The sequence below is a fragment of the Numida meleagris genome, chromosome 1 (assembly GCF_002078875.1).
Source record: "Numida meleagris isolate 19003 breed g44 Domestic line chromosome 1, NumMel1.0, whole genome shotgun sequence".
In the NCBI taxonomy this organism is placed as follows: domain Eukaryota; kingdom Metazoa; phylum Chordata; class Aves; order Galliformes; family Numididae; genus Numida; species Numida meleagris.
In genome coordinates, this window is record NC_034409.1 from 141,377,015 (window position 1) to 141,395,297 (window position 18,283).

An 18,283-nucleotide genomic window follows, 5' to 3' on the forward strand; every position below is an offset into this window, starting at 1 on the left:
GGTGTGCAGGCTGTTCTTCAACACTGTCAAAAATACATACCTAATAGTGGTTACTATGTTGAAAATAGTGTTTTGTAGCTGATCATTTGTTCTACTAAGTAATCTTATTATGCTTTTTGTATCTGTTGTAGTTTCCATGCAAATAGGAGACATTACTTTCAGAGTGACCTTCATATAACATAGAGGAGCATACGTTTGTGTGAAGGAAGGTGTGCTGAAAAGCCCTACTCATTCAGCTTTAGTATCCCTTTCTCTGATCATACTGAAGAATCTAGATCTTTCTCCAAGCCTCTTGATCTCCCTTAATGCTCATAAGACTCACTCACAAGAACTAGTTAAGTATAGTCATGATCACTTTGTTCTAGTGACAGGAATTATATGCATGTGCTTGCATTACCAGAAGTAATGTTCATCTTCGTTCCCCCAACCCAGGTTACCTCCAACTTGAAACTCCCATTCCATCCCAGTCGTCTTCTGCTCCCAATCCAGCCTAGACAAGCAGTCCCTTCTTCCCTCAATCCTCAAAAACTGAAAGTGTGGAGTAGAGCCTCTTGCTTCATTGGTATTCACCCAGGAGACCGTATCAAATCACTATATCAGCTTGGACAGGAGTCCATCCTTCTGCTGGCTGTCATGAGCCCTCTTTACTACTTTTACTTGAAGTAAAGTCAAGACATTTAAGGGAAGGATTCTTCTTCCTCCCTGGAGCTTCCCTCTGTGTCTGAAATGAATTATTAGCATCCTCTTTAAGTCTTTGGGAGTGTTATAACTTTGCTGGTATTAGCTTTGTCCACATTTTCAGACTTTACTGAAAAAGGTCCTTGGTTATGAAAGATCATGTAGGTTTTCCAGACCAATAATCAGCTAATTAGAATACCTTGGCTTTCCTTAAGAAACAGGCAGCAATTAAGATCTACGAAAGGAATGAAGACTGTTTCAGGTCAGTGACTCTAGAGAGTTAAGGAGATTATGCCCAATTCCGCTTCTAGACATCTGATCAAAAGGGACAGTCACTGACTCCTTGTTGCACTTACCTAATGGTAATCACTTTCATGACTGTTTTGTGAGCCTGTTTCTTATATAGAACAACCTTGCCAAGGGCCTGATTTTCAGTTGAAAGTTAGTTCCAGTTTGAGTGGGAGAAGTGGATCTCTAGAGGTTCCTTGCATCCTTTATGATTCTGGAAGTATTAAGCAAAGTTTTCATATCAGCTTTAGGTATTTCCCACTGCTTTCCATGTGATTTAGACATCTATCCTACGTCAGTTCTTCTGAAAATTTTGTTAGGTGCCTGTCAATAATTTGCAGTCTTGTAGTCTGCTTTCCATCACTCTTTAGTTTTCTGTCACATTTGTTTTGATGGAGTCTAGTATATTCAGGCCAAAGATGCATATACAGGATGTCTTTGAAAAAATAATTATGCGTGCATTTGAGAGGCTACGTAGCAAACTCTTCTGGGCCAAAAATATCTTGTATTTAATGGAATGCTCAAGTCTTGAACAGATTCTGCCCAAATAAACATTTCCTCACTGTTTCTTAAATATAACTCTAAAATATCACTTATTGTATTGACTCCTCATATTTTCCCTTGAAAATGTACATGTTTAAATAACGGTATAATGCCTAACAATCTGTTCATTCCACAAGCCTGCATAAATCATCAATTGGCAAATTCCAAACTGAAACAGAAGCTTTGGATGTTTTTTTTCCCCTTGCTTGGAATTTCTGGCATGATTCAGAAGAGTATTCCCATATGGTCCTGCAGTTGCTTATAGAAGATTGCTATTAAGAGCACTCAGCTAAAATTCTAATGCTCATATAACACTTAAGAGATTCCCTTAGAAAAATCGATTGCATTCACTTTTTTTTTTGTCATTGTTAACTAAACTTTTCAGACATTCAGACATCTCCTTATTTTCTAGTGACTTTGTCTCACTTTTTGCTGCAGAACACCCACCAACACCAGTTTGTCTCTCCTGCCAACTCTGCCATGATACAGAAACGTTATGCTACATCTCCACATAGTTTAACACAGTTTAACCTGTCGATAACACAAAATTCTACGTCAAACTCAAGTTGAAAACAATTGCTTCATGCTGCACTTGCTGAAGTTTATACAACACAAATACACCACTAGAATAATATATCAAGTTTGACAATAAATGGCATTTCTCAAAACTTAAAACAAGTGAGTCATGTCTAAACCCTTATGAATTATTACACATTCTCCTGAAGTCGGCATTGCTGTGCCAGTACACCTCAGTTACGGGACTGATCCACAGTCATTGCTTGCTGTCTAGCAAATACTCTGTTCTGTGATACTTTCCTTAAATCTCATGCAAAGAATTCTCTCTTTTTTTTTTTCCAGGGTAAAAAGCCTCGAATTTTTAAACGTACTACTGAAGATTTTCGTTTAAAATGTCTGCAGTACCTTTTCAAAGCAGCGGGTGGCACTTGCAGAGCAACAATGTTCTGTAATTTAGCTGCCTTTACAACAGATACAGTAGTTCATTGCTTTGTCCCTGTTACTTTGGACAAACAGAACTGTATGGGAATGCAGAATTCAGATCAAGTTCACGCTGACAGGACTGGGTCGTTCAGTTTGCCCCAAGTCTTTCCTGCAAACAGCAGCAATGAAGGGTGCCAGTACTTGTGGAAGAGGCAATAGATACAGATTTCCTAATTCTGTGTCCACAGGCATGGTTGTATAAATAAACTGAAAGGAATATGGAAACCAGGAGATTTTTTATTCATGGTATTATGGAAGCACATGTTTTCCATCAAAAATCTTTTCATCCAGGAAGTATTACTGGTACCTTACTGACTGGTCACGGCTGTTCCTTACAAGTCCAAGAAACCCTGAAAACATTTAAGGCTAATAGATGATGTTAGGTGATCTCAGGACAGTGTCTTATGCTGAGAAAAATTGCTCTGTAGCCAAACATTATATGGCACTGTTATTTCTGCTCTAAGTATACTTACAGTCTGCATAAATAAATAAATAAATAAATACGAACAGTGATACATTTGAGGATGTCCTCATAGTATATCACAATCTGTACTAAAAAAAATAGCAGGCTAAAGAGATAGGCACCAAAATAACCTCAGTAGATTGTAGTGCACTTACTTAATTCCGTAATATCTGATCAACTAATGTCTTTTCCAAATTAAAACTGCCAGTAATTTCCTCTACAACAGTCAAGAACTCAGCAGGTATCACAAGTTTTTAATTGCCAGCCTCCTTCTACACCAACATGCAGCATCTAGACGTTATTAAACAACACAGTGATAACCAACCTCATTTTCTATTTCTGCAGTTCCATTGCATTTGCCTGGTGTGCTATGCAAATTTGAAAAATTAAACAGGAAAACGGTTTGGTTCATTTATCTAATATAGACATGTTTAAAAACTGTAGTAATGTTTGATTTTCTTCAACATGCGTATTGATATATGCATACTGCCTTTAAATATGAGACATTGATTGCATGTACACAACTAAAAATACTGTTTTGTATTGCTTCTTCTGGACATTTTAAATTTAAGATAAATTCCACTGAAACAAGAATTTGTAAGTCCTAAGGAGCAATCACCTTTAAAAGCTGTAATCCTTGGAATTGCCTGAGTTGTATTGTCAATACTGTTAAGGACCACTGATATCCTTAGGTACTAGGTGTAGGGTCTTCTGCATGTTCATGTACACCTGGATTAAACAGCTGGGTACCTGGCTCCAGTCTAAATTCTATCACAGTAGAGAGGTGGGCAGGGTGATAAACCTGATGTGCTCAGACCATGGTTAACGCTCAAGGCTGTACAGTTTCAGGTGCGAGTTTCATAGCTAGTTTCCTTCGTAAGTCTCACTGTCTGGAGAGGGGATTCATCAGACATACGTAGCCCTTGCCATAGACCTCTTAGAAGCTTTTCTTGAGATCTTCTTACTTAATGCCACTGAATGGCCTGGGGGGGCACTAAATGTATCTGTACAAATGCTCTGCTTTTCCAGGGCACCTTCCCTTGCTGACAACCTGGGTGAATTTATTTTTCTGGGCCACTTACTTAATGCTGAAGTGTTTTTACATCTATTTTAAACACCTGAAAGAAGTGGTCTATGGTGGATAGGATGCTGTAGAAAAATTCAGGAAACACAGTTTGACGCATTTTTTCTGAAAGTGGTTGAGCAAAAACTAGATTTGGAAAGAAATTAATGCTTTCTCTGTTCAAAATGTTTTGTATTTCTAAGATACATTAACAAATAATTGACGTTAGAAATAAATTCTCTGTAATTCTCTGAGATTCCAGTTGCTAATCACTGACAGTAGAAGAAAAAAGACGTGACCATTGCCGTTGCTTTCCCTAGTGCAAGACACATTTAAATCCATAGTAAGGTACCATGCTGAGGTCCTATAAATGATTTTAATCCCACAGAAATATATTTTGATATACAAAATATTCACTTCTACAGAACATTTAACTAGTTGTTACAAGTGGAGCCTAAAAGCAATAGCCATTTTATTAAGGGGAGCCGAAATAAGTAAGTTTTAATATATTTTCTAGGCTTCTGTTGTTCCTCACAGTGAGACATCTTACAATGAATCAGAGTTGATCTATGTCTTCAGAAAAGTTCTGGCAAAATTGTTTGTTGAGTGACTTTGGATCTGTGGTAGCTTTTCAGAAATCTGTAATGAGTACATCTGTAAATAATCTTGAGTCCGTAAGTAATGAATCCTTAAGATGCACATCAATTAAACTAATCCATTATTTATGATAAATAGTTTTAAAATAGATGTCCATTTCAGATTGATTTTAAAAAAAAAGTGTATATTGCTAGGAGCTCCTAAATCTCTCAAAGGTGTTATTTGGCCAACTGGGGGAGAAAATAAACCTGTAGTAAAGGGAATAATAGTAGTGCTAATCAACAAACTTATCTGCTTCTTTGTACCAGAACTGGCTATGGGTTGGGATAAGAAGACCAAAACCTCTGAGATAAGGCTAGGACTTTATGCAGTCAATAAACTTGCTCTGCAAATTTTCATCTTTTTCTAGCACTTGTTTCCTGGCAAATAACACTGGGGACACAAGCTGTGAAAAATATCTGTATGATGGAGAGTGTATTTGTTTAATTTTACATATTCTCAGTGCTACATTTCATTGGTCTTTCAACATGCATGCTTTATTTTAAGACAGTTAAAAAGTACTTTTTTTTTCTTCTTTTTATAGCTCCGTAAATCCGTTTTCAGCATCAGAGCAAGAAATCTTCTGGAAAAAGAGACAGCAATCAATAAAATCCTAAGGTAATGTCAATGTCTTGTGACTTTGTTTTTCATTAATGCTACTGCATATGTAATATCAATGATGGCCTGTCCCTTTGTCGTATGTCTGTTGCCTTCATTATCAAAGATAAATTGCTCTTTGGGTACATTACACACTAAAAGAGCAATGAGAGAGAGGTTCTTCTTCAATATGTATTTGAATTCTGTGCTGTGTAGAAGGATTCTGTTTCAGCTGTTTTCACTTTTTCCTTCAAAATTAACCCAAAAATAACTCCACATAATCAGACTGACTTTATCTAGGGAATTCCAGTCTAGTTCTTGCATAGTTGTGAAAATAAATATTCATAAGGATTGTATGCTTGCAAGCAGAGACTACAGGTAATGGTCTTCCAAGTATGAAATGTACAGTGACAAAGACTTCAAGAAGTGTGACTTCTGTAGAAGGGATTCATGGTGTTTTAATAATAATTGCTCATTTTGGTACTCTGGATAAAGTAAGTACTCAGTACTGTGAGTAAGCAATGTACACCCAGTCTCAAAGACTTGTTTGTGTAATGCTTTACTGCAGTTTTTATATACCACTATCAGTTTTACATTAGAGTGATTATCATTGATAGAATGTGCATCAGGAATGCCAACAGATTATCGGTCATTTTTATTTTATATTTACGTTGTTACCAAAGCAAGTGCATTTCTAGAATGTTATCAATGACTAGTCCCAGGGAAATAATCAGTATAAGTACTGATAACAAATTTGAGATATGTAGCTGTGGCATTAGATGTAGTAGGGCAAAGTTTTATCAGGAACAATGCAGTAGGAATTCAGTATGATTTCTAAATTGTGAAGTTGCTTGGAAAATTCCTTAGATTTACGTGCTATTCAAGCAGTATTACAGCTCTTTAGGTCTTTTTAATACTCTGAAAGGATACTGCATGGAGAGAACTGCGGAAGTTAGCTTTATCTGTTTTTAAACACATTTTAATGAAACACCTAAGTATTCCTTCTGAAGAAAACTTAGGGCACTTCAACTACACAAATATATCCTGATTTTACAAGCATTACTGTTATGGATAGATAAATAAAAGGTTTATTTGTCTTAAAAATATAGTTCAAGGAACAGATTTCTTGCCAGTGTTTTAGTGAAACATTTGTAATTAATTTCTTTGTTATATTACAACTGAAAAATGTTATCAGTGCCCATAGGGCTACACAAATGTCAAGTTCTTTTAGCATTTTTTCTAGACTATAACACACAGAAAATATAAAGACAGAGAGAATACCTCACTTTTTATTATTTATACTTAGTTATTTATATAAATATATATGTGAGGTTTTCTGTGTGTTTGTTGTTTTGGTTTGGTTTGGGTTTTTTTGCTGAATTCGTCCGTCAGCCCTGAACTTACTCCTTTTCTGGAGAAGTCTGAAGCAGAGTGAGAGGAGAATCCACATGAACCTTTGTTTCAACTTAACAAGGTTCTCAAAGGTACTAGGACATAATTGGAAGTCAGTCCCTCCAATTTCAATCCCGCTAATTTACATTTGGTCCTCTGGCTTGTGCCAGATCTTTGTATCAAGGAGGACTTCTCATCGATTCTTCTCTGAGGAAAAAATTCAGAGGGAGAAGAAGAAATTTTTAATCTATTAGTTAAAAATTAATAGATTAAAGTAACCTATTTAATGTGATAATTTAATCTACATTTATTGTGCTTTTCCGTCCACTTCCTAAGTCATCAGTGATGGAGTTTTGAGGGACACAGAGAATAGAAGGGAACTTGTGTCACATAAGCAAAATGTGAGATCATATGTCATCTAGTGCTTTGTAGGGCTGCATGTAAGTCATTTACAAAGAGTCAGTCTTTAATTTCCTCTTGAGAAATAGGAACAAGTAATATTTCTTCTGGTGTCTGTTCATGGTGTCATGCTTCACAGAACCCCAGGCTGGCTGAGGCACGCCAGGCCCTCTGTGTACCTGCGGCCCAGGCACTGCTCCAGCAGCGCCACCCAGAGCAGGGTGCCCAGGCCCATGGCCAGGCAGCTTCTGGAGAGCTCCAGGGAGGAGACCCCACAGCCTCTGGGCAGCCTGTGCCAGTGCTCAGTTACTCTCATATCATGGCTTCTTTCTTCCTTACTGTCAGGCTTTGATATGATGTGTTTCTCAGAACAAATAAACTAGTTAAGCTCAGATGATTATTATTGTCGTCAGGAGCAAAATTCAGACTTAGTCACTACTTTCTGAAATCTCCACAAGCATAGAACATCATAGGATTTCACCTGCCTCCTGTGAACAGAAACAAAAAGAAATACTGAAGTGCACGTATCCATTGGTAAGAAGTTACTCTGATTTGTGGTTCTGTGCCAAGTGATAGATCCACTGTGTTATAGATCACTGTGATAAGTAGCACTGTAGTGGTATAATTAGAGAGCTATGAAGGCTTTGACACTGTAGATACTGAAAAGCAAGTTAGCCAAACATCTGCTTATCACAGCGTAGATACGATAGATCCTGCTTTGAGAGAGGTGATAATGAAGGTTGACTCCATGACGTTCCTTCTTAGTTGATTCTATCAGTTCTTCTGTAATTCAAAGGAAATAATGATTATGTTAACAAGTAGATGCTGAAACAGCAAGGCACAAATGACAATGAGAATACACAACTCTATAATGAGTGTAGCACAATGTATTTTTATAGTGTGATAATACTATTGCAGCTGATGATATTGACAGTCATTCTAAGCTTCTCATTTTTGTTCCAGATCTCACTTTTGATCCATATGCCTTTCATTTATATGTTTAAAATCAAAAGAAGTAAAAATAGGAGAAAAGAATGAAATACAACATCATAGTGCTTAAATAACATGGGAAGCCTTTTGCCATCAAGCATGATCATGCCATGAAGAGCATTTATCCAATCTTAGACTAGTGAACAGAGTGGTCACTCTAATATCATGTAGGGTTTGCTTCCTTGTTTGTTCATTTTCCCAAGAAAATGGAGATTCAGTTCATTAAAAAGTTTTGAAATATCTCCACCTGGATCTTGTGTGAGTTTCTCTAAATAATCACTTGCATAGCACAAAATGAGCTCTAAGTCACGTTAATGTAAAATCACAGTATCTCTGAAAAGTGAAAATGTTTTTCCAATGTTGGGATTTTATTTCCCAGCCATCATAGTTCTTTCTGCTGTCTTTTAATGAAAATCTTTCTTTTCCTTACGCAAATCTTTTAGCCAGCAGAAGAAACACATGCTGTTTACCTGTGGCACACTTAATAACCAGATCTCTGAATAAAGTGCTGATTTCTGACAAGACAGTGCACAATATATGTCAGCCAAAATTCAGTATGCTGAAATGCCTTCCTGGAAAGCAGATTTTTCATATTACAGGCCATCAGCAATGCATAGCATTTCATTTCAAAGAATATTTCGTCCCACTCAAAGATATGCTGTAAGTCCTGAGCATCTAAAAATGTGCCAAGTACACCCCTGAAAGGGATATACCCTAAAATGACAGCTGCATTTGTACTTTCCTCTCCCTATTGCTGAGGAGCTGATGTTACTGATGTTTTTTTTCACACTCAATGAATGAAGTATGGAGGAAATATAAATTCTATGGCAAACTGAAAAAACTCTCAAAGATGACAAGATGTGGGGAAGGTTTATCAAATGACTGGTCATGTTGCAGAGCGAGGACCTTTATTTTGGAAATAACATCTTTTCATGGAAAGTATTTTGCTGCTTTATTGTTATTATCTGTTAAATCTTCCACTTAGCTACCAGGTAGCCAGGCTGACTTGTCTGAATGTACTACCTCAGAAATCACCGTTTATGCTGAAAGTTATATGCCTTTATTAACATATTTCTTTGTAGGGCCTGCACTAGACAACGCATGCTGAGTGGATCCTTTGAGGGGCAGCCTGCAAAGGAGAGGTCAATACTTAGTGTCCAGCATCATATACGACAAGAACGCAGGTAAACAGACAGAAAGGATGCTTTTAAAATGTTCTTAAAATGGAGGCGATGAACAGAGTTAAATTTGAGCAATACAAGGTATGTGTAAAACTGAAATGACTTACTTCTACAAAGAGCTGAGTTCTTCATTCTTCACTATAACTATAATGAAATTCATTGTAGTGTGTAAATGGAAGAAAGCCTTTTTATTTCAAATGCCATTTCCTTTGCTGACTACAAAGCTATCAATTTAAAGATCAGAAGGAAAGAAATTGACTTATGTTAGACTGGACTGAAAACAAATGAAGAACATATAAGCTTCTGATGTAAGTGAGAAAAAAATGATGAGAATTTGAGATAATGTGTGGCTGGGGAGCAGTGCTTTATAATGGCCACCCTATAAAGGTCAAAATTTCATCTTGAGATGTATCGTTAAATTGATTATGATTATTTCAGATCGCTAAGACATGGTTCCAACAGCCAGCGAATCAGTAGAGGAAAGTCTCTTGAAACCTTGACTCAAGATGTAAGTCTGCATAGAAAAGATGGTTTCAATTTGGGAATATAAAAAATCGGAATATATACTAAATAATAAATGCTTGTGTAAAGCTAATGTCTGTCTATGATCTTGCTTACAATTTGTCTTTTGAAATCTTGAAATTGTAAAACAAATACTATAATTGCATTAGAATTATCCTCAGAACAATTGGCATGGCTATATCACTGTTAAACTTACAGGTTCTGAAGCATTTTCTGAGATTGATATCCTGAAGCTGTAGACACTCCATTAGGAACACAAAAATTGCTACACAGGTGACCTGAAAAGACCTTACTCTAGAATTACAAAAATAACTCAGTCTGGCAAAACAACACTTCAAAATTCCCAGTGAAAGCTTACCAATATTTTTCAAACATGTAAACTGCCAGACAAAAGGGCAAAAATTAAAAGGGAGAATGATAGTCACAGTTTTTGCTGACAGATTCTGCTGTGGCATAGTTTCATGCAGTCAAGTGCATCTTCATTTCTGCAAATTCGTAATATTATGTCAAGGGGAGATTTTAGTCCCTCCATTTCCAACTGTGGTAGCCATTTCCTCGATGCACTTCATATTTAAAAACATCTGCATATGAAGTAATTATGGAATTACTTTGCATGATAGTGGAATGAAGCTGTAGGTAACATACATCTTCAAGCAGACTGGCTATGTCTGATAGTAAGGGTAACACCCAACATTATCCCTTCAGAAGTGGTCCAAAGTCTCATGGAACTCTGAACAGAAATATGTATTGTACACTGAATGAGTTCAGGCATTCATCTTCACTCAGCCTCCTCTCTTCATGTGTGTCTGTGCAGTCACTACCTGTATGTTGTGCACAACTCACTGTCTTACTCTGTTTTGCCCAGCAGTAAATGCAGTAGATTTTAGAAACTGAAAGTATGCCTAAAGCCTTTTCTTTCTGACTCCTTCTCCTTCGTAGGCTTGATGGCATGCATTCCAGTTTGGACATAACAACTGAGCTTATGGGACCTTTGCTTTTAATGTTAACAGTTGCATTGGATAGTACGTCCACATGACAGTATAACTGAAATTAACCTTGCTGAACACAAAAACAACCTTACTGTAGATAGAAAATACTGTACAATATGCTTGACCGAGTTAACATGCAGTGAATTTGGAAAGAAAGGTTTTTCATTTGAATATTTCCGTGTAAAAGACTGTGTCTTGCTTTCATCTGAAACATTAAAAAACAACCCACGGACCTCATTTAAAAGAGATTATTTTCCTTCTAGCACTCCAACACGGTGAGATACAGAAATGCACAGAGAGAAGACAGTGAGATAAAGATGATCCAAGAAAAAAAAGAACAAGCTGAAATGAAAAGGTATTTCAAAATGAAAAGTATGAATGCACACTTTTCTATATTAAATATTCTCTATATGAAGGAAAAAATGATGAAAAAGAATGAAGGATATTTTTGGCAGATATAATGCATATCACTTAATAATTTACGTTCTGTATTTTAAAAGGAAAGTCCAAGAGGAGGAGCTGAGAGAGAATCACCCATATTTTGACAAACCACTTTTCATAGTTGGTCGTGAGCACAGATTCAGGAATTTCTGTCGAGTGGTTGTAAGAGCTCGCTTTAATGCGTAAGTTTGTTTCATATCAGCGGTTGATTCAAACAAGTGTTTGTTTTCATGTTCTCAGGAGGGATAGCATGATATAAAACCATCTTACAACTCTTCTTTTAAACGTCTGTCTATGGCTAGCACCCTTGTTTTGGAGCTTAATACGTGTAATCTTGCCAACAAACAGTCTCAGACAGAGGATGACTCAAGGCCACAAGCCTGGAATATGGAAGGCCTGGTTTTTCAGTGCATGCTTGGCTATCGATTTCTCCCTGTGTCCTTCAACAAATTACTTTTAGGTAGAACAGGAAGGTTAGATAATCAGTTTTACAACACCCTTATTAAAGTGTTCTGCCACTTACATGAGAACATATCCTTGAGTTAGGTGCCTAGGTTTACTCTGTAATTGCTAACTAAATTGTTGTCCAGTGGCTCATGAAGCACTTTCAAATTAAAGAAGCAAAATAAAACACAAAAACATATATTTCCATCCACTTCTGAAATGTGAATCAGTGCCATCTAGCATTGTGACTACACAAGAATAACAGGATATATATGTCAATAGTGGTTTAACTGAAATGTTTGTCATTACAAGAGTAAAACTGATTTCGTTTAACAGTCATTTTTCATTCATTTAAAGCATGCCTACTTTATATTTATTCACACCCAGCTTGCCAAGCAGGATATTCATAGAGATCTTTTCAAATAGATAGGATACATCATTTTTTCTAGTAAAAGGGCTGAGGAATGCTGCTGTATGCAATATGGGAACAAGGTATGAGCTTAAGAAGGCATAAAAGTCAGTGGGTTCAGTGGGAAGGCACTGAAACAGGTGTATTCTGAATACTGAAGGGTATAAGTGGCTGATCCTGGGCTGTGGAAGATGCAACTTGTTCTCCTTGTATGCATCTTGCTTTCTTGCAGTTCATAACCATGAAATCTCTTCTTGCAGTAATGCCTCAAGTCAGGTCAGTCCTATTTTCACTTTAAGCTCAGTGAAGAAGTGATGGCAATTTCACATCCCAGTGGCTAGAGCCCTCACTTGGGATATAAGATTCCTCAGTGCAGATCCTTTCTCTGCATGGTTTGCTACAAGGATTTGAAAGATATGTAAAAAGTGCCCTTAACCACTGGGACAGAGTGGATAGGATTCTTGAATAGGACTCTCCTGCTGAAGCCATTCTGCTTTATATAAAAAGCCTAAATAATTGCTGGAGCAGGATCTTACATTGCATCGCCTGGATACATGCTTATTACATCCAGAGCATGTAGGCCTGTCTCACTGTCTAATGGATGTTTGGATATTGTAGAGAAAGAAAGACAGTTCCACAGGAAATATCAGATGTGGAGAGTACAAAATATTCATCAAAAAATAACTGAACAGGTAATAAAAGAAATAAGGCTTGTGAAAGGAACTTTATGTCAGTTGAGGATAATGATCCGGTTTCTGAGGTAAAAGAAAAGAACTCATAAGAAAGCATTTTGCAACATAAAATTCAGTAGCAAGTCACCCACAACCAAAGCATAAAATTAAGACCTTCTTTACAAAAGCAAGACCCAAAAAACTAACCATCCAAGGAATTGTTAGGGAAATTATAGGTAGGCCATGAAGTGATACAGCTGTATTGATGTTATGACACAAACATTTGAAATTAAACCAAAATAAGATATATACTTGACTTCGGACATGAATTACATTGAGGTGATGGATGCATAGTATAATGATAATGCTGACAAAAATACAATGTAAATGACTATATCTTTTCTTCTTCTTTTTTTTTTTATAGTTCTAAAACAGATCCTGTTACTGGAGCTGTGAAAAATACCAAATACCATCAGCTTTAGTAAGCACTATAAAAGTAACTTTGCTTGTTCGCATAAGCCTGCAATATAAGTGTGTGAGCACATGCGTATGTGTGCGTGCGCATGCATATTTTTTTCTCAGAAACGGTTTTTATTTCCAGGGATTTATATGAGAGAATGAATAGAAAGAGGATTTCGTTTTTAAGTCAGGCTTTTCTTCTTCCTCACTTGCTTGTAATTTCACTAGTTCTACTACATATTTCTGTAACAATGAAATCTTTGACATTCCTTGGTTTAATTTATTTTTCATAAGTAAGTGCTTAACTGTGATGTAGGCACAACACAAATGACACGGTACTCTGCCTTTCTGTAATAGTAATCCTTGTGTATTGTTCACAGTGACTTACTGGGTTTGGTTACTTACCTGGACTGGGTCATGATCATCGTTACTATATGCTCCTGCATTTCCATGATGTTCGAATCCCCTTTTAGAAGAGTTATGCATGCTCCAACACTCCAGGTACTGATACTGAATCACATTACCTTTAATGAAGCACAGCCGCCCTGTGATTCTCCACTCCCTGTTGCTAAATGTTCTCTGCTTTGATTTTCAGATTGCTGAATATGTTTTTGTAATATTCATGAGCATTGAGCTTAATCTGAAGATTATGGCAGATGGCCTGTTTTTTACACCAACAGCTGTCATTAGGGATTTCGGAGGAGTTATGGACATATTCATATATCTTGTAAGTTTTTATATTCATGGAGTTTTTCTGCAGCATCCTTAATTTTGGTATCTTTGGATAGATAAATGTTTGAGAGGGTAATAAAGTTTGATGCAAGTGCAGTAGTATACCTTCTGTACAAACACAACTGTGTACCTGCAGTATTGTCAGTTATGTGTGCAAATATTTGTTCAGACATCTAAAAACACATAGATGTGATAAGAGCCTGATAACTTAATGTAGGTTTTAGTTTATATGGACCCTTCTAAGTGTTTATTTGTTGATCATATCTTATTTTCATTGTAAAGTAACCCCAGGATCTCTGACCTTGCTTTAGCATTTTTATGCAGGAGAATCATTGTTTTGTCTGTTTCTTTGTCATTCATTGCTTCCACTCCTCTTGACAGTTCTTCTGCTTTATGAGAAATGTTTAAAAGCCGCTGCCATTTGACAGAAGGACACATCCTGGTTGCTGCTTTTACTGTATCAGAAAGCAAGCAAAGCAGTGTCTTTCTGTGTTGCATTTGCATCAGAAATGGTTCACAGGAAAAAAATATTTCTACTGTTTTCATTGTTCCCTGGAAATTTCTTGCATTCCTCTCATTTGTGAGAGAAGGAGTTCCATTTCCTCTTCACATATGACAATAAATACCACCGAATGTGTCAAAACCAGTGTGCGGTATAATACAGTATGAAATATTTTATAACTGAAGAAATTACTAAGTAAAATTGCTTTGATGGGTTTAGATTAAATCTTTCAGAGATTAATCCACCAGACAGATGTGCTGCATAAAATTTGTCACGATCAATTTGAATCGAAGACTCCATTGTTACCATAAATACGAATATGCATACTTCTGCAAAGCTCCCACTGTAGTATGCATAATCAGTGAGTGCACTCTGAAATCCCTCTGCATCCCTCTGCTTGTCTGAAGGAAAATTTATGTGGTCCACCCTGGTTATTCTAAACATGCTTGTGATCTTAAAGCAGTATGGAAGAAAGATAGAAGCACTGGTGAATCTTGTTAGGATGGTTGTCTTTTAGAACAACTACTGTTGCTTTCAACAAATCAAACTACATTTAAAATCATATCTGTGGTATCAGGTTGATCCTCTGTTTTTTGTGCACTTATTCCTTATAGCACTCTCATCGCTGTCCCCCTATGAATAATACTGGCCTTATATTTCTCAAAAATCAGAAAAAATTAACAGACTTTCTAATAAATTGCTATCTGTCCAAGATTGATCGGCTTACAAGACATAGGTACGCTAACCAAAAACACTTCGAAATGCTAGAGTGTCCTGGTGAGGATACTCTTAATCCATAATCTGGGTGAGGGTGTCTCAGTTTCAGGAGAGTCTCTGAAGTGAGAAGAGGAGGAAGAGTTGATGCTGCCATGTCCATGGAAAGAGTTAATGTCCTTACTCTGAATCAGCCAATTTGATTTGCTCTTTGGAAGCTATTCCATCTGCTAAATAGAATAAAGTAGAATTTGAGTCAAAGGGGAAGACAGAGGCTGAAGTTGATGCCTGTTAGTTAGACAATCAGCCAGGTTATAGGAGATCCAAGTCCTCTTTCTAAATTAGTCTTTTCTTCCTTAATCTTCCCTTTAATTTTAAGGAAGAGAGGGATTTATTTGGTCTCCTGTTCTCTTTTTACATCAGGTCAAACACTGTAGTCTTAATTCTTCTTTGTCTTTTCTACTCTATTTCTTCAAGGTAAGTTTGATATTCCTATGCTGGATGCCTCAGAATGTCCCTGCCAAATCTGGAGCTCAGCTCTTAATGGTGCTCCGCTGCCTCCGACCTCTCCGAATATTCAAACTGGTTCCTCAGATGAGGAAAGTTGTACGAGAGCTGTTTAGTGGCTTTAAGGAAATCTTTTTGGTATGTGCGGGTTATTTTTCTTGTTGTTAAAAATCAAATGTAGGAGTAATACGATACCATTTTTCTATATTGTTTATGCTAATTTTCTCCATTGTTGTATGTTTACTTCTCACAGTAGCTGCAGATGACCACAGAACAATTTAAAAATCAGGAATATAAGTAACTCATTTTCATTTATACTAAATAATGCTGCTGTAATCAGTCTTTTTTCAATGATACTGTTTTTTCAGTGATATTACTTTTTTCAGTCTATATTTGGCCACAATTAGATAAAAAGACTACTGAATGAAAATCTGCCCTTTCCTGGTTGAGGAAAGAAGGTGAAAATTAGGGTATGGTGGTTCTTCAAGAAAAAAAAGTCAAACTGGTTTCTGAGCTGGAAGTCTCTATCTCCAAATTTTTTTACAGGCAAGCAGAAACAGTGCTGCTGCTGGATCTCAAGATTATGTCATTGCTGTTATTATAATAATCAGAACAATAATCAATATGCAGTTATAGTAATAGTAATAGTAATAACAAAGGCTGTGATTGCCTATTCAGAACAAATTCCATTGTCTTGGGACCCAACTTTCCCTAGCTGATATGTGTCAGTCTAAAAACCAGACACTTTATTCTGGAACAGAGTGCTGTGTTAGATCATGTTTTATAAAAAGATAAGCTCTCAGACATTTGCAATCAGTTAGTAGTAGAGCAAGGACAAAAAGTTTAAAGCTAGTTAGCATTTCATAGGTACTGTATCCTGTTAAAGATATTTGCATCTTTATTTGCTCATGCACATCTTTATTGTAACTATCCTGGAACTAACTATCTAACAATGACTTACTTGGATTAATTAGTAAAGCCTGATTCAGCAAAGCAAAAGATGCACATATTTTAAGTACTTGAAGATTTCTCTATAAAGCACATGGAAATTCTTATGTGTGCAGAATTTAGCTAGAGCACAAGAAAGCTTTGATCCTTATCTACAATTCTTAGATGTTATATTAATAATGTTAATAACACAGCACCTGGTTACTGGATAAGAACCTAAAGTAACATCATGAAAGCCTTATCTGAAGGCTTGTGCAATTAAATCATCTTCTCTGCATTGCGCAGAAGGATCTGACCTCCTTTCTCAAGTCTGATTTCATCTTCACAGGTTTCCATTCTTTTGCTGACATTAATGCTTGTTTTTGCAAGCTTTGGAGTGCAGTTATTTGCTGGAAAACTGGCTAAATGCAATGATCCTCACATCATCTCTAGGGTAAGAACTGCATTCCTGCTTCAAAATAACAGTATGCTGTGCCATTTCTGCCTGCTGGGGAAAGCAAGTATTACTGGGGCAATCAGAACTTTCATATGAGAGATGGAGATCTTGGGCATTTCCATTTTGAGATGCAGGATAAGACAGGGAAGGATATTAAAGGAATGAGTGAAGGAGGATAAGGCTGGGTTTTCGTATCAAAAAGGAAAGCAATTCCAAATATAGAGGACTGTCTGAAAAAGCTCTGAAATTCATTCAAGGACTCTACATCACATGGAATTAACCATGGAATATGACACCTCTGCATTCCTAAGGAGAAATATCATCATCACTTGAAGAATGCAGTGGCCTTTAGGAAAGAGGTGAAAGGCTAGGTAGTTTTGCAACATGATGAGCACTCTCAATCCTGAAGAAGGAAGGTGTTGGTTTTTTTTTAGTTATTCCTAAACTGCATTTTACTTTGGGTAAAGAACCATGACTGTTAACTCCAGACCTGTAAATAGCCCATCATTTCCATTTACGTTGTTTTCCTGTTGTGGCAAGAGCACTGTTGATACTGGTATTCTAACCTCTTGCCCAGACCATTATTTAATCTCAAGCTGTGGTTTGTTTTACTACAGGAAGATTGTCATGGTATCTTCAGAATAAATGTAAGTGTTTCCAAAAATCTCAATTTAAAGCTAAGACCTGGAGAGAAAAAGCCTGGATTTTGGGTGCCACGAGTCTGGTGAGTTGCTACACTTTGACCTATCTTCAAACACTCAGCTGTTGATGTAGGATATGTCTCTAGTCTCATGACATTGCACTGCTGATTGAGGGGTCTTAGTATAAGTAAGTAATACTAAGTAAAGGTAAGAATTCTGGTATAATTAGTAATAAGTCCGGCATATGAAAGTTTACCAGTGTTAGCCTGCTGTTCTATTCATAAAGCAGAAAGAAAAAAAAAAAAATAGCCCTGGTTAGTGAACATAGGACATAGACATACGATTACTGGCTTGAACCAAGACTGTCACTTCAGTGTATTTAGTGATGTTTTTAAGATATACTGGTAGCTATTCCTTAACACCAGAACCTATGCATGAATAGGAAAATTTGTGAAGAAAAAGAAGTGGAAACCAACATGCCTATTAAAACCACTGAACTAGTCATACCTAAAACCTCTTCCATGGCCCTCAACTACGCCATCCACCAGCTACCTCCTCTGTTCCTTGTAGGGAATGCTTGTGGTCTATCTGGCAAAATACTGCAGTAACAATTATTTAAGAGCTAATAATATATTTATG

At 36.7% G+C, this 18,283-nt stretch overlaps 1 protein-coding gene across 10 annotated transcripts in view; it reads left to right on the forward strand.

The window, feature by feature from the left end:
* Positions 1 to 18,283, forward strand: part of NALCN (sodium leak channel, non-selective) — a 219,176-nt gene that overhangs the window by 178,497 nt on the left and 22,396 nt on the right. For all 10 annotated transcript variants that reach the window (XR_002444045.1, XR_002444050.1, XM_021415912.1 and 7 more), the window contains 11 exons: positions 5,215 to 5,288; positions 9,131 to 9,232; positions 9,668 to 9,737; positions 11,004 to 11,095; positions 11,241 to 11,363; positions 13,130 to 13,186; positions 13,545 to 13,665; positions 13,760 to 13,891; positions 15,590 to 15,757; positions 16,896 to 17,000; positions 17,621 to 17,727. Coding sequence is in view for 8 of the 10 variants with exons in the window: in XM_021415912.1 (XP_021271587.1) it covers positions 5,215 to 5,288; positions 9,131 to 9,232; positions 9,668 to 9,737; positions 11,004 to 11,095; positions 11,241 to 11,363; positions 13,130 to 13,186; positions 13,545 to 13,665; positions 13,760 to 13,891; positions 15,590 to 15,757; positions 16,896 to 17,000; positions 17,621 to 17,727 (1,151 nt within the window). In the remaining 2 variants the exon portion in view is untranslated. The remainder of the gene's footprint in view (positions 1 to 5,214; positions 5,289 to 9,130; positions 9,233 to 9,667; positions 9,738 to 11,003; positions 11,096 to 11,240; positions 11,364 to 13,129; positions 13,187 to 13,544; positions 13,666 to 13,759; positions 13,892 to 15,589; positions 15,758 to 16,895; positions 17,001 to 17,620; positions 17,728 to 18,283) is intronic.